Genomic DNA, 23,528 nt, shown 5'->3' with positions numbered 1-23,528 from the left:
GCACACACACTTTAGGGGAACTGATAAATTAATAGTTTGGATATTTGTCCCCACCCAAATCTTATGTTGAAATGTAATCACCAATGTTGAGGTTGGGGCCTAGTGGGAGGTGACTGGATCATGGGTGTGGAGTTCTCATGAATGGAGCGAGTTCTCATGAGATCTGGTCATTTAGGTGATACCTGCCCCCACCAACTCTTTCTCACTCCTGTTTTCACCATGTGATGTGGCTACTCACCCTTCACCTTCCACCATGATTGTAGCTTCCTGAGCCCATACCCAGAAGCTGAGCAGGTGTCAGCACTATGCTTCCTGTAAAGCCTGCAGAACTATGAACCAGTTGAACCTCTTTTCCTTATAAATTGCTCAGTCTCAAGTATTTCTTTATAGCAATGCAAGAACGGCCTAATACAGAAAATTGGTATCCAGCAGCGGGGCATTGCTATAAAGATAACTGAAAATGCAGAAGCAGCTTTGTAACTGGGTAACAGGGAGAGGGTGGAAGAGTTTGGAGGGCTCAGAAGCAGACAAGATGATGAGGGAAAGTTTGGAACTTCTTAAAGACTAGTTATGTACTTGTGACCAAAATGCTTATAGTGATATGGACAGTGAAGTCCACACTGCCAAGGTATCAGATGGAAATGAGAAACATATTGAGAACTGAAGCAAAGGTCACCCATTATGCCTTAGCAAAGAACTTGGCTGTATTATATCCATGCCCTAGGGATCTGTGGAAGTTTAAATTTCAGAGTGATGATTTAAGGTGTCTGCCAGAAGAAACTTCTAAGCAGCAAAGCATTCAAGATGTGGCCTGGCTGCTTCTAATAACCTATGCTCAGATGTGGAAGCAAATAAATGACTTAAAGTTGGAATTTATATTTCAAAGGGAAGCAGAGTGTAAAAGTTTGGGACATTTGCAGCCTGACCTTGTGGCAGAGAAAGAAAAAGCTTTACTGGGAGAGGAATTCAAGCAGGATGTGGAGCAACTACTTGCTAGAGATATTTGTATAACTAAAAAGGATCCAAGTGCTACTAGCCAAGACAATGGGAAAAAAGCCTCTAAGGCATTTCAGAGACCACTGTGGCAGCCCCTCCTGTCACAGGCCCTGAGGCCTAGGAGGGCTGAATGGTTTTATGGGCCAGGCCCATGGCCATGCTGCCCTGCACAGCCTCAGGACAGTGCTGCCTACATCTGCTGCTTTAGCTCCAGCTGGGGTTCAAAGGGGCTCAGGTATAGCTCAAGCTGCCACTTTGGAGAATGCAAGCAGTAAGTTTTGGTAGCTTTCATGTGGTATTAAACCTGTTGTGTGCAGAGTGCAAGAGTGAAGAATGCTTGTCAGCCTCCATCTAGATTTCAGAGTCTGTATGAGAAAGACTCAGTGCCCAGGCAGAAGCCTGCTGTGGGGGTGGAGCCCTCACAGAGAACCTCAACTAGGTCAGTGTCAAGGGGAAATGTGGGGTTGGAGCCCCCACACAGTGTCCCCAATGGGGCACTGCCTAGTGGAGCTGTGGGAAGGGGGCTATTGCCCTCCAGATTCCAGAATGGTAGAGCCACCAGCAGCTTGCAATCTCAGCATGGAAAAGCCCCAGAGGTGGAGCTGTCCAAGGCCTGGGAGCCCACCCCTTCCAGCAGTGTGCCCTGGTTGCAGGATATGGAGCCAAAGAGGTTATTTTGGAGCTTTGAGATTTAATGACTGCCCCGCCAGGTTTCAGAGTTGCATGGGGACTGTAGCCCCTTTCTTTTGGTCAATTTCTCCCATTTGGAATAGGAATGTTTACCCAATGACTATACACCCCTTGTATCTTGAAAGTAAATAACTTGTTTTTTTATTTTTTAGGCTCATAAGTGAAAGCACTTGCCTTGTCTCAAATGAAACTTGAGACTTCAGACCTTTGAGTTAACTCTGGAATGAGTTAAGACTTTGGAAGACTATTGGGAAGGCATGAATGTATTTTGCAATTTGAGAAGGACATGAGATTTGGAGGGGGCCAGGGACAGAATGAAATGGCTTAGATATTTGTCCCCACTGAAATCTCATGTTGACATGTAATACCAATGTTGAGGGTGGGGCCTGGTGGGAGGTGATTTGTTCATGGGGGTGGAGTTCTCATGAATGGAAAAAGTGCTTACAAGATCTCGTCATTTAAAAGTATGTTGGGGAGGCAGCCATAAAAAAGGATGAGTTCATGTCCTTTGCAGGGACATGGATGAAGATGGAAACCATCATTCTCACAAACTATCACAAGGACAGAAAACCAAACACCACACGTTCTCACTCATAGGTGGGAAGTGAACAATGAGAACACTTGGACACAGGGAGGGGAAAATCACACACCAGGGCCTGTCAGGGGGTGGGGGGAGCTGGCGGGGGATAGCATTAGGAGAAATACCTAATGTAAATGATGAGTTGATGGGTGCAGCAAACCAACATGGCACATGGATACCTATGTAACAAACCTGTACACTGTGCACATGTACCATAGAACTTAAAGTAGAATAATAACAAAAGGCCAGAAAAAATTTTTTTAAATTTTTTTTAAAAGTACGTTGGGGAGCCAGGCACAATGGCTCACACTGGTAATCCCAGCACTTTGGGAGGCTGAGGTGGGCAGGTCACTTGAGGTCAGGAGTTTGAGACCAGCCTGGCCAACATGGTGAAACCCCATCTCTACTAAAAATACAAAAATTAGCCAGGTATGGTGGCATGTGCCTGTAATCCCAGGGAGGCTGAGGCAGGAGAATTACTTGAACCCAGGAGGCAGAGGTTGCAGTGAGCTGAGATTGCACCACTGCACTCCAACCTGGTTGATGGAGCAAGACTTCATCTTGAAAAAAAAAATATATATATATGTTGGGATGTTGGGGGAGCTAAACTATGAGAATGCAAAGGCGTAAGAATGATACAATGGAGCTGGGCGCAGTGGTTCACACCTGTAATGCTAGCACTCTGGGAAGCTGAGGCAGGCAGATCATGAGGTCAGGAGTTAAGAGACCAGCCTGGCCAACATAGTGAAACCCTGTCTCTACTAAAAACACAAAAATTAGCCAGGCATGGTGTTGCGTGCCTGTAGTCCCAGCTACTCGGGGGGCTGAGGCAGGAGAATTGCTTGAACCTGGGAGGTGGAGGTGGCAGTGAGCCGAGATCACACCACTGCACTCCAGCTTGGGCAACAGAGTGAGACTTCGTCTCAAAAAAAGAAAAGGAAGGAACAATACGACAGATGGACTTCAGGGACTCAGGGTGGGAGGAGGATTAGGGATAAAAGACTATACATTGGGTACAGTATATACTGCTTGGGTGATAGGTGCACCAAAATCTCATAAATCACCACTAAACAACTTATTCATGTAACCAAATACCACCTGTTCCCCAAAAACCCAGTCTCAGGTATTTCTTTATAGCAATACAAGAACAGCCTAATACAGGAACCACTATAACAAAACTCCATAAGGCATTAACCCTTACTCAAAAATTATACTTCTTTTACTATCCACAATCTTCTGGAAAGCTTAGAAGAATAACTAGCATCTTTAAGTTAAAATTAACAAAATTTTCAGAAACCCTTGCACTCTCTAGGCAAAGGTACTTCCAGAATACCTTACGGCCATTTGGTTCACTCCCCTGGGGACATATCAGTTCTACCCCTAAGAACTGGTAACTGGAAGGCCCACTTATTTACGGATTTTACCTCCAATACTATACTCTACCGTGCTGTATGCAGGCATGGCAAAATAGGGCAAAGGACTCAAGTACTGTCGCCAACAGTCTTATCACCAACAGGTTGAGGCCACCTTCCCACATCTTCCTAAACAGCCTCTTTATAATGTTAGATCATAAGATTTTGTCTACTGGAAGAGTCATCCAAGAAAAACTGTTTTTGAACCTTATTGTGAGGGACATTATCAGGTACCATTAGCAAAAAATACAGCAGTGAAACTCCAGGGAATAAATCAATCAAACTCTAGGGAGTCAAGTTGTACTCATTTCACAACTAAGGAAACAATTAAGAATTGACACAACAAGATGGCTACTCCAATAGAAAATTACAAACTAGGATTCTCCAGGGTATTCTATACATCACTGATCTTCAGTACTATACAGATAATTCAAGACCCTCAGAATAAATTATCTTGAATAGTAGATAGCCTCTGCCCAAGATATCGGACCAAGACCTCTGTAAAAATTCTGTTTTGTTTTTCATCTGCTTGCTTATGGTCATTCTTCTTTTCATTTTCTATAGACCCCTGGTTGTCATCCAACCACAGTGGCCCTTTGTCTCTTTTCTTTCATTTTTGTTATGATTGTTAGGTCAGAACATGCTCATTCTAATGCCATTCTTACATTATCCTAAACAGTAGCCAGTACCCTCAATCTTACCAACATTGGTTATACCATCCATCACCAGACCACCATGATAAATACACTTGACAGGTTCTAGTCTTATCAAATGAGTCTATAGGGAATAATAGGCAATGGCTTTTTCACTTGCACCTACAGAACAAATGACATTAAATAAACCCACCTGTGGTTTTACTAGCATCCTTCTCTCCCACAAAAAGAACCAATTATGATAGTATGTTGATCTGAATCCAGGTAATTCTAAATTTGAATCCAGTGAACTTCATAGGGTGATGAGTTAGTTACTTATCACCTGGAAGAGACATTAATAGGAATCCAAATTTGTAACACAGTTAATGCAAGGCCTTTGTTCCAATTTTGAGCCATGAAACAACTCCCTTTTTTTCTGGAGTTTTATGTGCCCCTACCAGGTTCACTTCATTTTTAGCCGGGACATCTAGTCTTATTTTCCCCAGATTAAGGAATAGTATTTCAAGGCTTGCCTGTGTATTGAAATCCTAACTCTAGTCACCAATGCTGGAAATTCCAACTCAGGCAGGAGCTCCAAATGAGATCACCCATGATTATTCAGGCACTCTACCTGAGGAATTGCTTACTGTTTATGTGAACAGAGCAGTGTTCCAATTGTGGGAAATAAAAAGACTGAAAAAGACCTATCACTAACTCTCGCCAAAGTTATGAATGACATCACCTCTTCCCTAGATGGAATACAGATCTGTCTCAACTTACTGGCACAAGTTGTGATGGACAATTGCATTGCTAGGATTATTTGTTGGCTAATCATGGTAGCATCTGTGTCATTGCTACTACTTCTTTCTCTACTTGGATTAATGAAACAGACACGGTAGAATAAGCTATACATTACCTTAAAGAAAGCACTTCTTTGCTCAATGATTCTGTACAGCTGCTTTCTTATCAGATGATTGCCATAATGATAGAACAAAAAGATCAAGAAGATATCCTGGTACAGTTTACTACAGAGACAACTGAACAATCTCCAAGTGGTGAAGATCTGGATCTCTTGCCTTCTCTGGTCAATCTTTCTCAACAAAGAGAATGATCAAAAGGGAAGTCCTTGACAGTCTTAGTGTTTGTGACTGATTTGAATAATTGAATCATTTTCATATTGATTTGTTTGAGGGTGTGTGCTTGTGTAATAAAGAATTTGGGCCAGGTGTGGTGGCTCACATCTGTAATCCCAGCACTTTGGGAGGCCAAGGCGGGTGACTCACCTGAGGTCAGGAGTTCAAGACCAGCCTGACCAACATGGAGAAACCCGTCTCTATTAAAAACACAAAATTAGCCGGGCATGGTGGCACATGCCTGTAATCCCAGCTACTCATGAGGCTGAGGCAGGAGAATTGCTTGAACCCGGGAGGCAGAAGTTGCAGTGTGCCGAGATCGTGCCATTGCACTCCAGGCTGGGCAACAAGAGTGAAACTCTGTCTCAAAATAAATTAATTAATTAAATTAAATTAAATTAAAATAAAGAACTTGGCAGGACTTTGTCCCTAGTTCCTGGGAAATAACCTCTAGATCATTGGAATTTCCTGAGGGATAGAAGTGCCTTTTACTATTCATGGTGGGCCACATCTTGTGGGGGTTCAGTCAGGATGGTGGGGAAAATTATATGACACAAACCTTCTTGGAAGGCCTGGAGGGCTTGCTCCAGTAATAAACTTGGCTGAAGGCAGCCTTGTCCTCTTAGTTAAATAAATTAAAGTAGAAAGAAAGGAATGTGGGGAGTTTACCTAACTAGTTTGTTTATTCATGTGGTCCTAAGACTAACCTTTGATTTACAGTGGGTGCTTAATTGCTTTCTACTCGGGAAGTCCACAGTGTCAATTACCATCTAGTGGTGTTGACTCAAGCCTCTGTCAATTAATCTTTACTGAATAAATGCAAGTCTCACTAGCTGGTCAGGGCAGTGGTCCCAACTGTTGATAGCACTCTGCTTGGAGTCTGTAAGCAGCCCAGACACTCAGCTGGACTGGCAAAGCAGAGTATCTGTGTATCAGTGTACTTTATTCATCCACTGTTTGCTCAGGGTCTGCAGGACAGACCCCCGCATTTTCTGATAGTTTATGCTAAAGAGGTGACTCACAGCTGGGCTCTACTTTATGCTAATGAGATAACAGGATGGCTGCTGGTCATGCCAGAAATATCAAGCACGTAATTAGAGTTGGGGCTTTGAGCCATGTAATATCAGCCAAACCTCTAGGGAGGGGAGGGGGAGCTGGTGATTGAGTTCAACTGTGAGGTCAATGATTCAGTCATTCATGAATATGTAATAAAACCCCAATAAAAACTCTGTGGACACCAAAGCTCAAGTGAGCTTCCATGGTAGGCATTTCTCTGTGCATTTTCACACATCAGTGTGCCAGCAGGGTAACATGCTGCTGGGGAGACAGAAGCTTTGCATTTGGGGTACTCCCATACTCTTCCCTATGCATCTCATCCTTGGGCTGGTTCTGATTTGTATCCTTTTTCTATAATTATCATCATAAATATAGTACTCTCCTGAGTTCTGATATACATTCTAGGAAGTTATCAACCTGCAGGGGTCATGGGAATTCCTGAATTTGTAGCCAATGGGTTATAAGTAAAGGTAGCCTGGGAACTCCCAAATTCATGGCTGTTGTCTGAAGTGAGGGCAGTCTTGTGGGCTACTGTGTCCTTAACACATGAAATTTGGCTTAACTCTGGGTAATTGGTATCAGAAGTCATCATAGTGCTACAAAATAACACTGAATTTCTATGTAACCACACACACACAAACACACACACACACACCCCAACCTATCCCTAAAAGATGGAACAGTGCTAATCTATATTTGAATTTGAAAAATAACTACAGTAAGCAATATTACATTTTTCTAAAGAAATATTTAATTGGTAGTATTCTAGAAGGAAGGCTTTTCATATAGTACAAAAACATGCAGTCGGAAGCACTGAGAAAACTGGGCAACACAAGAGAAGCATGAGATGTGACACGAAGCAGCTGATAGTCTATGTAAGTCGAAAATACAATTCTAAGCACACAACCAACTGAATCGACCCTTCCGCTTGGCCAAGAGCATTCTAAAGTAAACCTGAAACACTAGTTCAGGCCATGATGGGAATGGGTGGTCAGACATACCTCATTATACCTTCCTCTCTTTGGAATTCAGACACAGTGGACCAGCATTAACGTTACAACAGAGACCTTAAGACTGACAAAAACAGACTCTTTGTAGCAATAAGATAACATGACAGATAACAGGCCCTGAGAGAAATCTAAGTATTTTATCCTAAAATAAATTTCTCTTAAGTCTGATAAGAAATATATACAATCTATTCTCTCTGCTACCTTCTGGCTTCATCTCATAGTAAGAACCTTGGTCTCCACAACACCTTATCTTAACCCAGACATTCCCTTCTATTGATTCCAGGTCTTTGGATAAACCCACTGCCAATCAGAAAATCTTTGAATCCACCTACAACCTGGAAGGCCCTCCCTCTGTCCCCGTCCCTTCCCCACTAGCTTCAAGTTGTCCTGCCTTTCTCTATCGAACCAATGTAAATCTTACATGTATTGATGTCTTACATTCCCCTAAAATGTAAAAATGCACGAAACCAAGCTGTAGCCTGACAGCACAATTGTCTCTTCCTCTCACGTATCCTTGCCATGTTAACCATACTCATCAGTTTGAACCCAGTGTCCTGCCCTCCAAAAATCCTTTGCACTTCTTACAAGATAAATCCTCACTCCCGTGTTTGGTATATAATGTCCTCTTTAGGCTGCCCCAATCTGCTGCTGCTGCTCCTGACAAGAGCCACCTTGGGCACATGTTCTCAGGATCTCCTGGGGCTGTGTCAGACTTGTTTCTTATCAGACTTAAATCTATTTTGGGGTAAAACACTTTGATTTCTCTCAGGACTTACTGTCATGTTGTTATTGCTACAAAGAGTCTGTTTTTGTTAGTCTTAAGGTCTCTGTTTTAAGGCGAATGCTGGTCAACTGTGCCTACAGGTCACTCATATTTATCTCAGAACAAATCTCTTAAAATATTTTACCATTTGACTTTTTCTGTTGTCATCTGGTTCAGGAAATAAGAAAGTGGTAAAGTGATAAAAAATTATTTAAATAGATCAAGACAGTGATAAGATTTACCACAAGTCTAGATATTGTCCATTTTTAAAAACTTACACAAACAAGTATGTTAACGATTACAAATGGTAAGATATGACTTCATATCAGTTTTCAAGAGAACATCTCTCCAAGGAAGAGAAATTTACACAGGTTTCTAACTGATTACATAGGCTTTAGGTAGGTAGAGAAGGTGCCCCAGGCTGATAGAATGGCTAAGGTAAAGGTTTACAGGCTGAGATGTGGAAAGGCATGTCTGAGGGATGACAAGAGAGCGTTGTGTGCAATGGAGGCTTCTGTCAGGAGCAGCAGGAGGTTGGAGCAGCCTAAAGACAGCATTATATACCACACACGGGGGTAAGGATTTATCTTGTAGGCAGTGCAAAGGATTTTTGGAGGGCAGGACACTGGGTTCAAACTGATGAGTATGGTTACGTAACTATGGCAAGGATACATGAGAAGAAGAGACAGATTTTGGACGAAGACCAGTTACAAAATTGTGACAGATGTCTAGGTATAAAGTGATCTGGGTAGGTACAGAAAAGGGCACTGGGAAAAAAGGGAGAGATGGAGCAAGAACATATTTGCTATTTCTGCTCCTGTAAACCTTGGCTGTCCGGGAAGAAATCTGTGTGTGATTTTTAGGCTCCAAGACTTGCATCTTGACCTCAGCTCTCCAAGTACTTCCAGATCCAGATGCCTCCTGTGCATCCTACCTGCCCTGGCCAACCTTGTGGACTCTTAGACCCAGCCTGTCTGCATGGGCCCACTTTGAGCTGGTTCCCTGAATTCTGGGCTCAACTTCCTCATCTGGACTTTAAATACTTAAAGGATTTCCCTCAGTATAAGCTAATCCTTATTAGGCAAGTATCCTTTGGTCTATACCAGCTCCTGGTCTAGGCTTCTCCACCTGAGTTACAGAGCCAACATGGTAGGAACTTTAAAGAAGAGCCTGACAAGGTTCCGAGACCCAGTAAATGTAGGGGTAACTGTTATAGAAAATAAAAAGTGATACCAAAAATGCACAGATGGCTTGAAGTAACAAACAAAACAGGAATATTTGTTTAGCAATGGTTGGTATATGTGTAAATTTGATTTTGAAAAATGATTTTATTGAGGTATATTTATCATAAAATCTGCCCATATAAAGTGAACAATTCAATGATTTTTAATGATGTTACCAAATTGTTCAACCATCACCACCATCTAGTTTTAGAACATTTTCGTCACCCCAAAAAGATTCCTTGTAACATTTGCAGTTACTTTGTTTCTGAAGATCTGCCATTTCTGGACATTTCCTAAAATGGTACTAGAAAATACGTGGTCTCTGGCATCTGCCTTCTTTCACTTAGAATCATGTTTTTGAGATCTGGATTGTGTATAATACCCATATTTTAGTTTTGTTTTTTTTTTTGTTTTTTTTTTTGAGACGGAGTCTCACTCTGTCTCCCAGGCTGGAGTGCAGTAGCATGATCTCGGCTGACTGCAAGCTCCGCCTCCCGGATTCACGCCATTCTCCTGCCTCAGCCTTCCCAGTAGCTGGGACTACAGGTGCCCACTAACACACCTGGCTAATTTTTTTGTATTTTTAGTAGAGACAGGGTTTCACCGTGTTAGCCAGGATGGTCTCGATCTCCTGACCTCGTGATCTGCCTGCCTCGGCCTCCCAAAGTGCTGAGATTACAGGTGTGAGCCACCGCACCCAGCCTATTTTAGTAATTTTAATGTTTAAACAAGGTTTCATTTCATTTCAAAAATTCCAAATCTATTAGCATAAGGATGTAATGAAAATTGCTTTTTGCTCAATCCTAGACCACTCCATTGCCTCACAAAGAAAGGTAACAGGTGCTATAGAGAAAGAAGTGCATGGAGGTGTTGTACTGGAAATGTCCAGTCTATTAACATCCATACTACAGCTGTGAACCAGAGGAAAGAGGCCCAGACCAGTTAGGACTATAGGCCAAGGCATGTCACTTTCTGAACATCAGTTTTATTAGCTCTAAAATACGACTGGGCTAGATCATGGGTAGCTGTCTACCTTTCTCAGACTCCATCCTCTGCGCCCATGCAGGACACCCTGCCCCGTCAGCAACAGCATGAGGAGGCAATGCACAAGTGTGGTTATACAAATGGCCCCACCAGGCAGAAAATCACCAGACAAAGTGATTTCTCAGCTTCTTTTCAGCTCTAGTTTTATACATTTCAAGTTGGAAAGGAACTTTCCTCACATTCATCATGTTCCCAAGGTTTCTCTTTGAGGTGAATACTGAGGCTTGAACTATACTAGTGGGTTTTCCCAGTTTCACTAAATTTGAAGAGTTGCTCTAGCACAAATTCTCTAATGTACAAATTCTCTAACGTGTTTTGGTGGAACATCCACCAAAGCCTTTCCCACACTCATCACATCACCAGAGTTTCCAGCTAGTAGGGAGAGTTCTAAGGGGTTTATAAAGCAATGAGGTTTGGCTGAAGGCTCTCCCACATTGCCCACATTCACAGGTTTTTCTCAGGTATGAATTTTCTGATGCTTAATAAGGGATGAGCTCCCACTGAAGGCCTTCCTCTATTTCCTGCTTTCATAGGGCCTCTCTCTAGTATGTGTTCTTGATGCTTGGTAAAGGAAGAGATACAAATGAAGATTTTTCCATACTTACCACACTTGTAGAATTTCTCTCCAGTACAAGTTACCTGATTTTCTTAAAGAATCAGTATGTAACTGAAGGCTTGCCACACTCACTGCATTGATAAGGCTCCTCCCAGTGTTGGCTGTCTGATGCTGAATAATATGCATCCTCTGATTGAAGCCTTCCCACATGCAGTACATTCACGTGGTTTCTCACTAGTATGGATTCTCCTGTGTTTGGCAAGAGAGGGGAAGCCCACCCCCTCTTGACATTGATAGGGATTCTCTTTAGTAATTATTTCCTGATGTGGAACAAGATGTGGTCTTCCCACATACATTACACCTTCAGGATCTCTCTCTGATATGAATTCTTTAAGTTCTGGTGATGTCTGCACTCCAGCTGAAAGCCCTTCTATATTCACTGAATTTATAGGGGTTTTTTTCCAGCATGACTTCTCTGATGTTTAATAAGGGATGCAGTATGAGCAAAGGCTCTTCCACACTCATTACATTTGTAGGGTTTCTCTCCAGTGTGAAATCTGTAATGTTGAGTGAGAGATGAACTCTGGCTGAAGGCTCTCCCACATTTATTACATTTGTAAGGTTTCTCTCCAGTATGAAATCTGTAATGCACAATGAGTGATGAGCTCTGGCTGAAGGTTCTCCCACATTCCCTGCATTCATAGGGCTTTTCTCCAGTATGAGTCCTCTGATGCTTAATAAGGGATGAAGTGTGACCAAAGGCTCGTCCACATTCATTACATTTGTAGGGTTTCTCTCCAGTGTGAAATCTATAGTGCAGAACAAGAGACGAACTCTGGCTGAAGGCTCTCCCACATTCACTGCATTCATAGGGCTTTTCTCCAGTATGAGTTCTTTGATGTTTAATAAGGGATGAAATATGACCAAAGGCTCTTCCACAGTCACTGCATTCATAGGGCTTTTCTCCAGTGTGACATCGCTGATGGCGCCTAAGTTCTGACTGGAAGTGAAAGGACTTCCCACATTCATTACATTTACAAGATTTCTTCTCTGGATGGGTTCTCTGAGAGTTGTTTCCCCCTAAAGTCTGCCTGAATTCTGTATCACATTTATAAGATCCTTCTCCCATGAGAATACTGTGTTGGTTAACAAGGACTGATCTTAAACCTAAGCTTCTCCCAAATCCATTCCATTTATAATCTCTGCTAAGGGTGGTGGCAGATTTGTGAGTGGCTGACATTTGTTTCAGGTGTCTCTCCTGTTTTATCTGCTGCATCTCTAACTGGCCATCACAACTGCAGGCTGCTTTCAACTTGGAGAACTGCAGCACATCTTGAACATGTTTTTCCACTGATACTACCTGGAATAATTCTTCTTTGGAAATTCCCCAACTTGGCATTGATTCCTTGGATTTAGACCTTCTCTCCCAGTCTGTTAAAAAAAAAAAAAAAAAAAGAAGACATTCTAGTATGTACAATGTCCTATGCAGCCAAGAAAAGCAAGCTCCTATAATGAATGTGAAATAATTAAGCTTTAAAATAACACCTAAAAGGGACATACAGATTTTCTCAATAATGGCTTATGTCTGAAGATGGTTTTGGAGTATCAAGAATGAGTGATGAGCAGATGACTGGAGATTAAGAAAATCTGAGAGATATGTGTTTAGATTCCAGTACACAAGGTAAGTCCAAAGACTAAAGATGAGAGGAGAGTAGGAAGGGTGACAAGGAAATAGACTAAGTTTAAGGGATGGGGACAAAAATCAATAAAACAAGTATAGGATTGTAAGTCACCCAGGTGCAGATTCTGTATTCTCACAATTTCTTCAGGCCTACATAATTGTAACAGAATTCTACTCAGTCTTCCTACCTCCAGGTTTCCTGAAACCCTTCACTTTCTTCTTTTCCAAATGTCCATTTCCTTAAGTTTCTTCCCAGTCTTAATCTTCCAAAGGCTCTCCAGTGCCTACAGGACAGACCCTTAATCTTTCACTATAGCTCTATAATACTTTACCAGGTCCTGTCCTTTCAGCAAGTGCCTTGAGCACAGAAACTGGCTGCCTTCCTGTTTCTCATATATCCACTGCCCCTGTCACCACTCTCTTTCTTTAAGACTTTGCATACCTTTCAGGGACAAGCTCATGTCCTCCACGAAGTATTCCTTTAACACCTTAGTGCACACCCTATATTATTATATATTATGCACATATACATATAACATGTATCACATTACTCTATATAATTATGATAGGAAGAGAAACTCTCCCCTAAAGATGCCCATGCCGTAATCACAAGAACCTGTGAGTGGGTTACCTTACATGACAAAAGGGACTTTGCAGATGTGATTAAGGGCACAGACCTGGAGATGGGGAGATTATTCTGGATTATTTAAATAGGTCAAATCTAATCATGAGTGCTTAAAATCGGAGAGCATTTCCTGGCTGGGCAGAAAGATGTGTAAGCCAAGGCCGGGCGCGGTGGCTCACGCTTGTAATCCCAGCACTTTGGGAGGCCGAGGCGGGCGGATCACGAGGTCAGGAGATCGAGACCACAGTAAAACCCCGTCTCTACTAAAAATACAAAAAAAAAAAAAAAAAAAAAAAAAAAAAAAAAAAGAAAGATGTGTAAGCCATTGCTGGCTTTGAAGATGGAGGAGGGGCACTTTCAGCCAAGTAATCTGGCAGTCTCTAGAAGCTGGGAACACCCATCTGTTTATAGCCAGCAAGAAAACAAGGACCTCGGTTTTATAACTGCAAGGTATTGGTTCTGCCAACAACCCAGATGAAAAGAAAAAAGGTGCCCAGCCACTCCAGAAAGGTACACAGCCCTGTGGATATCTTGGTTGGAACCATGTGATACATGTGCCAGACTTCTGACCTACGAACTATGACATGAGTTTGTACTGTTTAAAGCCACCAAGTCTGTGCTACTCTGTTTCAGCCACAGTGGAAAATTAATAAAATAATAACAACAAGCACACTTCTGAAGAAGGAAATGACTGGTAATGCCTAACCAGTGGTCCCAGAGGCCAGTTAGAGAGTTTCTGAGTCAATAGGTCTTATGTGGCTCCTGGGAACCTGAATGTTTAACAAGCTCCCTGGGACATTCTGAAACATAGCCATGCTCATATACCACTGTTAAATAAACGGATGACTAGATCCAGATGTCAGACCCTTGATCTCATTTCAGAAGGAAAAAAGATCAAGTAAGTACCAGTACAGAGGAGATCAGCATCTTCCCTCTCTGCCATAACCTAGTTTCCTCTCATAAAGCCCAGCCTATCCTCTCAGGAATTTAGCACCACTTTCCTGAGCTTCAACTCTGGCCTCGGGTAAGATTCTGGCTCATGGAAATGAACTGGCATAGACTGTCACGTGCCTCCAGTGTGACTGGGTTACACACGGCAGTCAGGAAAGCTTTGAGTCAAGAATTGTGCTCCAAGGCATATAGCCTACCAGGTACTCTCAAGTCACCTAAGAATCAAGGGTCTCAAAGGGATGCTGTCAACAGCTGTCAAGGAGTAGTCTTTGTTCCTGGAACCACTTTTTTTGAGACTCAGCTTAATCAAGCTTGAAGTGTCCTCACCTGGATCTTCCTGACATCTTCTGTCTGTCCTTGCCTGTAACCCCTTAATTTCTAGGGTGCTCAACTTTTCTGTTTGATCCCTCACTAACTCCCTTAACTCTGCTGATCTAGGATTGCCTGGCCCTGTATGATTGTTGATCCATCTAACATTGATTATGAGACATCTAGTGATGCTGCGTGGCACCAACAACCCAGAAGGCATGGGCAGAGATGGGTACCAAACAAAGCATAAAAACGAGAAAAGAAAAGGAACATCTCCTCTCCTGACACCAGAAATAATTACAAAATTCAACATGCCAGAGTTGAGGGCTCCTGCCAAGTGACCTCATCTTCTGAAAGGACAGCACCCTGACCAAAGGCTCTGGGCTACCTCCCACCCCAGCTGGGCCTTATCATATGCAATGCTCTCACTCACTCACTCACCTGAGTGGGCTCCTGTTGAGATTTCTCTCTCCACCATGAAGGGCTCGCCCCCTTCCTCCAACTGGCAGATCACATATGGTTTGGATACTAGAAGGCCTGATGGTAGAGAAGGAAAAGGATTTTGGTTGTGTGTGCCAGTGGCCAAGCCTTTGGATATTCATCTTCAAGGTGGAGAAATACTGTAGGTGTGGAAAGCCTCCAGAGAACAGGCATTGTGAAAAGTCAGGAACACAGCCAGGTAACTTCCTATTTCAACTCCATAAGTAGCTGGATGTTTCCTAGAACTAGGAACAGAAATACTGTATCACTGGGCCCCAAAGAGAATGTAAATGTCTGATTCCAAACTTCCCAAGGAAACCCAGGGCAAAACTCAGCCAACTGGCCCAGACACCACTAGCTCTTAAACATCAAGGAAATCAAGAAGTCCTGCTGGGCAGGCTTCGGGCTTTGGAGGCCTTGTGCTCACCCAGAAAGGCCAGGTTCCTGAAGGTCTCCAGCATCACCTCCCTGTAGAGGTCCTTCTGAGCAGGGTTCAGCTGCCCCCACTCCCACTGGGTGAATTCCACAGCCACATCTTCAAATGTCATCAGGTCCTGAAACACAGAAGACACTCCTGTACCTTCAAGGAGCACCCTCATGGCCCTGGGGAGAAGAGCAGGCAGGCATCTAAGGAGAACCTCAGGATGTGCAAGAAGGGATTCTGAGTGCCCAGCAGCTATCCCAGTGCCCACAGAGTTGTGGGTTTTGTTATCTCAAAAATATTTTAAGGTGCTCCAGGGATTGTACCAGCCTTACTACTTGGTATTCCACCCAGTGTCCACTTATATGCTTATCAGTATGAAACTGCTAGGAAATATAATCAGGGTCTCAGGTGAATCAGGCCTACAGAAACATTCTTCTTAGGTAGAGGTAAATGTAATACATTTCCTCATTTGTCAAAAGGTTTTATTCTCAATCTAGTTACATTTAATTGGAATTAATTAGAATTAACAGATGAATATGCTTTGCATTCTCAAATGCACAAGGATCAACAGTTTTCTAATAAAGTATTTTTGAAACTTGTGACCTATGATTTTAACAACAATAAGGCCAAATCAAGTAATCTGGGGCTTACGATAATTTATCCTCCACCTGCCTGCCAGCACACAGTTCAGCAAAAGTAAATCACAAGTGGCTTTATGATGAAACAATAAGTTTTGTGAGTTTGACTAGCATGATCCTTTCCCCCAAAGCCTAATCATTATTCAGTTCCTAAGTTTATAAAGCTGAGCATGAGACCCTAGATCCCAGGTCACCATTATAAAGCATAATTATTCTATAGGTCCTGGCCAGAACTATCCTGTCACCTTCAATCTCGGTAATTAGAACACCTCCCATTTAGCTTATATTGTATGGCAATCCACTAAAGAGCAAAATAGGTGAAAGTACCATAAATTCCTGTTACTTTTACCCCAAAGTATTTAAAAATCAAATCCCATCTAGATACTGATTCCACAGAAAAGCTGAAGTAACAATTTTATAATATAAAAATCATCCAAAATAATCAAACATGAAAAATTCACTACTATAGTGACTTCTTTTGATAGGTTGTATTATTTGTCCAAAATATCCACTGGCCCTCCCTAAAGAATTGAGCTTCTGCCTCCCCCTGCCCCAGGTGGGGCGATGTCATCTGCTTTCTCAAACTGAACGTGAAAGACATGAGCTACAGGTGAGCAAAAGCCTTCAGAGCCAGTGGGGGTTCTGCAGTTGTCCTTTCCTGTCTGCCTTGAGAATGGCAAATGATCTGAGTGAAGATGTGGGCAAAGCCACAGCTGTCACCTAACATGGGCAAGAGGGAACCTTTCATGGTGTAAGTCTCTGAGGGTTTGCTGTTGCTATCATGGCATAACTAGCCTATACTGACTCCTTAAAAAACTGGTACTCAAAGTGGAGTTCTGCCATAACAAAAAGCCAAAAACAGATGACACTGGCATCCAGGCCAGGCAGTGAAGAAACTTATTGGCAAGGTGGCAACTCATGTAATTTGGTGGTGAACTGTTTGGTGAAACTATTGCCTTCAGTAACGTGAAAGATGAACAATGAAAGCATGAGCTTGTGATGTTATGAGAAGAGGCTGGAAACATAACATTAGTAGTGTGAGTTGGTTGTTATTGGCTGAGTTTGACAAAGTATTACAAGAAAAAATGAGCTCAAGAGTTTGTGGTTTGCAAAACAAAAATGGAAGGCAATAGGAAACGTCCAGAAATGCTAGGACTTGCAGGGTTGGAGACAACCAATTCTCATTTCCAACTGGCCAAAGACAATATACATCAGCTTCTGTGTGACAACGGCTAATTAAAACTCAGCCCATTTTCAGGGACCAAATCATGGATGTGGTTGTCAAACCTTTTTGTTTAAACCTCTGAGTAATTTCAAAAGGCTCCTAGTAAATCTCCCAGTAATTTCAAAAGGCTCCCAGTAAAGGCTTTCAGTGGGACCAAATTGTTCAGAGTGAAAAAAGTATAGATTTCCCAAGGAAATCCAAAAACTCCACAATTAAGGCCAAAGAAGGGGGCATATTTCAAAAAGAACTGTGGGTCAAACCACTGACACATGGAGCCAACTGGAAACAAATTCATAAAAAGCTGATTAAGTCTTTTAGAGTTGCACTTAAAACAATCCTGGGCCACCAACCTACTCCGGCAGGATGAAAAAGCTGCTTTGCCCCCAAGAAAGCTTATTCTCCAATATCATCTTCATATGACACCAAGGAGGTATCAAAAGGAAGGAACTTCCCAAGGGCAAAGCCAACAGCCAAGGAAAACACTAGGCCGGGGAGCTCCACCCAGGGAGCAGAACCAGGGTGTAACCTGCAGACTTTCCCACTCCCAAGACCAAGGGTCCTCACAGTGTCTGTCCAGTGGAATTTCACGACTGTTATGGACCCGGGACTGACTCTTCCCATGCTTCCCCTTTCTGCAAAGGAGTGTCTACCATGGCTATCCTGTCCCCATTGCTCATTGTATATTGGATATATGGATTCAGATAATTGTCCTTTTAGTTTATAGTTATCCAGATCCACAGGATCTCCATCCAGACTATTGTGCCATCCAGGACTTTGATCATGATGCTCTGACTGGATGCAGCTCTTGGGTTATTTCTCTTGGAGGGCATTTTGTGTGCAGGAGAGAGGGAAGTGAACATCTATGGGTAAGAAAATATATAGTAATAGATGAATTATTTGCTTAACATAATCCCTGCCCTTCCCTTCAGGATCCTCACTCTAGGAGGCTAATACTTCCCACTTCATTAATATTAGGTTTGGCCACGGGACCTGTAGCAGCCAGTGGGTTGTGAGCAGAAGCCACATGTGCCGCTTCTGAGTGGAAGCCCAAAGAGCCATCCCCAGGTTCTCATACTGCTCTTTCCCTCTGATACAAGAAGAGCATATCCCAGAGGGAGTTGACCCTTCAGCCTGAAACTCAGAGAGAAGAGGGTATGGAGCAGAGTCACAGTCAGCCCACTACTGACAAAGACAGCAGAAAGAAGAAAGACACTCTTTCTAACTGCGAGCCATTGAGATGTGGGGCTATCATTACCACACTGAACCCACCTAAGTGCTCTGATAAACCTCTGAATGATGTACATCAAGGCCAAAAAGATTGAAATGCTATTTAGGACTTTACTGATTAAATTCCTTACTAGGGGGGTTCCCCCTTTTGGCTTGAAAGTTAAAATGTCAGTGTCTATCATCAAGCCTGAATCCCATGCCTATCCTGGATGTTGGGAAACCCCGGAGGCTGGCATTTGTACCCCTCCACATACAGCTCACTAGAGACAAACTTGAATCCCCCTTGAGGGCCAGTCACCATGATCCCTGATGCCAACAAGGATTAGGCAGTTACCATCTGCCAGCAGAACTGCCAGCGGACTCTAACAACCACATGAGGCAGCTCTATGATTGAGTGGTTAAGATCTCAGAGCCAGACACCCTGGATGTAAAATTGGGGTCCCTTCCTCACTAACTAGATAACCACAAACAAGTTACTTTCTCTCTCTGTGCCTTGACTTCTTCAGTTAACCTCTCCACACTTTGGTTGCCATTCTTCAAAATGGTAACCATTTATGGGAATGTTTTAGAGACAAAATGAATTAGTATGTGTAAATTGTAGAGAATAGTTCCTGATACAGGTTTTGTTCTCCATAAATAATAATTATTTTCATCATCATTAACATTATTATAGTCTTCATATTACTGCTGCCTGCTTAACATGTTACTGGTGGCAAACCAATGCATAGAGAGGTTAGGTGACTCATCCAAGGCCACACAGCCTGTAAATAGTAAAGTTAAGTGTGTCTCCTCCCTAATCCGAGGAGATAACATCTGAACAGGGACCTAGCCTCAAATAGCCTGCCCACCTGTCCATACCTTCAGAACCTGCTTGTCCCCAATTCTTCACGAGCTTTCCCAACCTCTCCAGAACAGGCTGATTCCCCTTTTCGTGAACCTCGATGGAAAGGCCTGTCTGTGCCACTCCATTTGGCATCAAACCATTCACATCCTGGTACTGGTGGCTGCGTTCTGGGTGTCAGGGTCCTCTCCCACTGTGGCTGTGACACTCTTTCAAGGCCAGGGCTGTCATATTACCTGGTGATCACCACAGTGCCCTTTCCAGAAATATGCCAGAGTAAGCCCAAATGATCTGAGTGGGTGCACAGCAAGAAGAGAACGCCCCGGACAGGGCAGGGAGCCATCATTCACTTGGATGGGCTCAGCCTCCTGCAGAGACAGCATTGGGTCAGTTCCCTTAGTGAACAAAGAGGCTACTTTTTGGTGAAAAGTAGGCAAAGCTAACCATCGTTCAGGCATTTGAGGAAAAATTAAGAACACAACTCACCTGAGGCCTGGCTTTCAGGAATGAATTGGTTGCTCCCTTTTCTCCTGGGAATCTCTCTGGAGGAAGAGCAGGATTCTGAGAAGGGGAAGCTGGGAAGGTAGAAGGAGACATAAGGGAAGCTGACCCTGCCGGCACACACAGCTCTCAGACTTCCCAAGCCTGAGACCCAGAACAGCTCTAAATGTCACCTCCGTTGTCCTGAGCACACCAGTGGATCAAAGGGATCTGAGAGGCAGCTTCTAGCCTTCAAACATTGAGAGAAGTGCCCCTGTACACAGCTGCATGAGGCTCCCACCTGTCCACAGCCCACATCAGTCTACAAGTGAGTGAAGTGTGACCAGTCTGGCCATACTACTGAAGTTATTTACTGGGCATACTGTATGCAGGCCATCTCCTAGGACTGTTGGAAATATAAACATGGAAAAGACCTTCAGGGAACTTTAAATCTAGCCTACAGGTTAACAATTACACAAGATCCAAGGCAAGGCCTTTAAGGGAAGTTACACGTCTCCCCTCATCCTTGGGAACCCAGCTCAGAGGCCACCTCTTTCTGAGAAGCTGCCCCTGGTGTTCCCAAGCTCTGTTAGGTCTCTGCAACACACTTGAGAGCTCCTTCATTATAAAGCTTTGCTTCATACTGTTCATAAAGCCTTAAAACAAACAAAAAAACTAACCCAAATCATGCCAGAGAAGTAGTTAAGGCTAACAACATGGGTGTAAGCAGGCAGCATAGCACAGGTCGGGATTCCTCAAGCTTCATGTGTGTGTGGATCCCTGAGGATCTCGTCAAACTCTGGCTCAGGACTTGCTAAGACCTGTCTGAGGATGTGTGGGGCCCCAGAGTCTGCAATTTTAGAGTGCTTCTGGGCAATGCCTCTGCTGGTCCCAGAGCCACACTGATTAGCAAGGGTATAAAGGAAAAAAGAGGGGGTGGGAGGTCCACGGTTATGTGTCCTTGAGCACTTGCACTGAAGGATGAACAGTCGGATTAAGACGCCCACCTGGTGAGAGATAAGACGTTTTAAACTTAGGACTGGCTTAAAAGCTCCTGGGTCACCTGGATTGCCCTGCCCCCAACGCTACTGGGGGAAGGGGCTCAGAGGAGGTACCCACCATGTACACTGCTGACCTTGTACACGGCTGAGCTAGAACGACTGGAAGAACCTTATTAGTGAGGTGATTAAGGAGGTGGATGACCAGGCTCCAAATGGCCCTACTGTTCTCTGATCCCTGGCCAAGGGCCACTCCCTCTGGGGTTTGCTTGCCCTCTCCCTGCCGCAGCAGGAAGAGATCGGATCCTCTTCTGCTCTCCTCTCTTTCCTCTGGCCATTGGGACAATTTTCCGTGGTCATCCCCTCCACCTCCGCCACGGTCATCTTAGAGACCCCTGCCAGACCCAGGAGACTGCGGCTTCAGCCTCCTGGGTCCGGAAGGTTAGATGTCGCCACACGGAAGGTAGATGAAGTACAGCCTCACCCTTCAGTGGGATTCCCCGACCTCTTCCTGGGGTCCTCCTGATATCGGGCCCGGTACTAGCTCCCCAAGAGGGCTCCTGGCCCTCTGCAAGCTCCAGAGCCAAACCTGATGCTGTGGAGTCCATAGCTGGGGCTAAGGAACGGCGTCCTTTCACTAGGTCCAAATCTCTTTCGGCCACAGCCCTGTGATCCTCCCGAGGGTTCAGGGAGCGGGACGCAGGCTGGGGCTGCCTGGGGGAGACGGGGCATCCCCACTAGGCGCGGCGGGGCCAGGGGACCTGCAGGGCCCAGAGCAGGGCCGGCAAACCTGGGTGCGCCCGGCGCGGCGCACGGCTGCCCGGGGTCGTGCTCTTCCCTCGCCAAGTCCGGACTCCTACCCCCGGCTCGGCTCCGCCTCAGGACCAGGCTCTGGAACCCAGCTCCCACGTGGATCCACACGTGCAGTGGGCTCAGACCACCAGGAGACACGGCCACAGCCACGCCCGCGACGCGAGGGCCCAGCGCTCTTCAGCTGCCCAGAGACAGCAGGGATTTGGTGAGAGCCTCACAGGAGCAGGGACAGACCCTATCAGCCCGGCTCGCCCCGCTGCCCCTGCCTAGCTCCGGCCTGCACAGTCCCTAGCGGGGGGCACTCGGAGGGACACGCCCAGCTATGTAAAGGGCTGGGGCGCGGGCCCAGCACAGGTCTGCGCGCCCGCCGTCTCCGAACGCTCTCAGGGCCAGGCCCCGCCCCGCGCCCGCCCCGCCTCCCAAGGCTGTCCCGAGCTTGCGCAGACGCGGCCGCCGCCGGGGCCCTTCAGACCGGGCGCCGGTGGCGGGGCGCAGGCGCGGAGAGGCCGGAGAGGCGGGGCTCGCGGGCGCCAGTAGGACCTCCGCTGGGAGGGGCTGTGCGCGCGGGCCACGCGCAGGCTTTCACCCCGTTCTATCTCAGGGCCGGGACCTACAAGCATTTCCCCTCTCGCGCGTGACTTTGGTAGCCAAGCCTCATCTCTCTCTCGTTTTTTGGGGGGAGTGGGGAGACAGTCTCACTCTGTTGCCCAGGTTGGAGTGCAGGGGCGCGCTCTCGGCTCACCGCAACCTCTGTCTTCTGGGTACAAGCAATTCTCGTGTCTCAGCCTCCGTAGGAGCTGGGATTACAGGTTCCCGCCACCACGCCCGGCTAATTTGTTGTATTTTTAGCGGAGACGGGGTTTCACTATGTTAGCCAGGCTGGTCTCGAATTCCTGACCTCAGATGATCCTCCCGCCTCAGCCTCCCAAAGTGCTGCGATTACAGGTGTGAGCCACCGCCCCCAGCCCGCATATCTCGATGTAAGGCTATTCAACGGAAGCCGCGGTCCTACCCTGGATCTGCTGAGTGAGGATTTCCAGGAGGCTCTCCTGGCGTGCCTAGGAGATACTGTGGACTCAGTGCTAGATACTGCTTCTACAGGCTGCCCCGTGCCTCTTGCCTTTCTCCATCTGCCCCTGAAATCAGCGAAGGGTGATGGAGAACAAAAGAGGACTTTGAATGCCCTCCTGCTCCAGAAACAAATATCATTTACGACCCAGAAGAAATGGAGAAACGGCCTGCTATGGTCTGAATGTATGTGTCCCCCTCAAATTCATATGTTGAAACCTAACTCCCAAGGTGATAGTATTAAGAAGTGGAGCCTTTGGAGGACTCTGCCTTCATGAATGAGATTAGTGCCCTTTAAAAACAGGCCTTAGACCGGGCGTGGTGGCTCACATCTGTAATCCCAGCACTTTGGGAGGCCAAGGCAGGCAGATCACTTGAGGTCAGGAGTTTGAGACCAGCCTGGCCAACATGGTGAAACCCTGTCTCTACCAAAAATATATTTAAAAATTAGCTGGGCGTGGTGGTGCACGCCTGTAATCCCAGCTACTCAGGAAGCTGAGACAGGAGAATTGCTTGAACCCGGGAGGCAGAGGTTGTAGTGAGCCAAGATCGTGCCACTGCACTCCAGCCTGGGCGACAGAGCAAGACTCCGTCTCAAAAAATAAATTAAATAAATAAATAAAAATAAAAACGGGCCTTAAGCCCCCTTTGCTCCTCCTGCCATGTGAGGACA

At 45.0% G+C, this 23,528-nt stretch overlaps 1 protein-coding gene across 2 annotated transcripts; it reads right to left on the bottom strand.

Moving 5' to 3' along the window:
* Positions 1 to 7,227: 7,227 nt before the first annotated feature.
* ZNF514 (zinc finger protein 514) lies at positions 7,228 to 22,218 on the bottom strand. 2 transcript variants are annotated; one of them, XM_055242655.2, is made up of 5 exons: positions 21,459 to 22,218; positions 19,983 to 20,071; positions 15,569 to 15,695; positions 15,103 to 15,198; positions 7,228 to 12,526 (listed from the first exon to the last, which is right to left on the bottom strand). In XM_055242655.2, the coding sequence occupies exons 1-5, from the start codon at positions 21,580 to 21,582 to the stop codon at positions 11,541 to 11,543; spliced, it is 1,422 nt and encodes a 473-aa protein (XP_055098630.1). In that variant the 5' UTR covers positions 21,583 to 22,218; the 3' UTR covers positions 7,228 to 11,540. The 2 variants fall into 2 exon arrangements, with proteins under 2 accessions (XP_055098630.1, XP_063473763.1); XM_063617693.1 differs by having other exon boundaries at positions 21,564 to 22,183.
* Between the last annotated feature and the right edge of the window lie 1,310 nt (positions 22,219 to 23,528).

This window comes from Symphalangus syndactylus, chromosome 14, assembly GCF_028878055.3.
Source record: "Symphalangus syndactylus isolate Jambi chromosome 14, NHGRI_mSymSyn1-v2.1_pri, whole genome shotgun sequence".
Classification (NCBI taxonomy): Eukaryota; Metazoa; Chordata; class Mammalia; order Primates; family Hylobatidae; genus Symphalangus; species Symphalangus syndactylus.
Note: the sequence above shows the minus strand (reverse complement) of the source record. Positions and strands in the feature narration are given on the sequence as shown.

Excerpts from the sequence above, each read along its gene's own strand:
- ZNF514 (XM_055242655.2), bottom strand. The coding sequence starts at position 21,582 with ATGGACTCCACAGCATCAGGTTTGGCTCTGGAGCTTGCAGAGGGCCAG. Across the intron at positions 15,696-19,982 it reads TCCTGAAAGCCAGGCCTCAG|GACCTGATGACATTTGAAGA; the intron begins GTGAGTTGTGTT and ends TCTGTGTTTCAG. Across the intron at positions 15,199-15,568 it reads CAGGAACCTGGCCTTTCTGG|GCCTTCTAGTATCCAAACCA; the intron begins GTGAGCACAAGG and ends CTCTACCATCAG.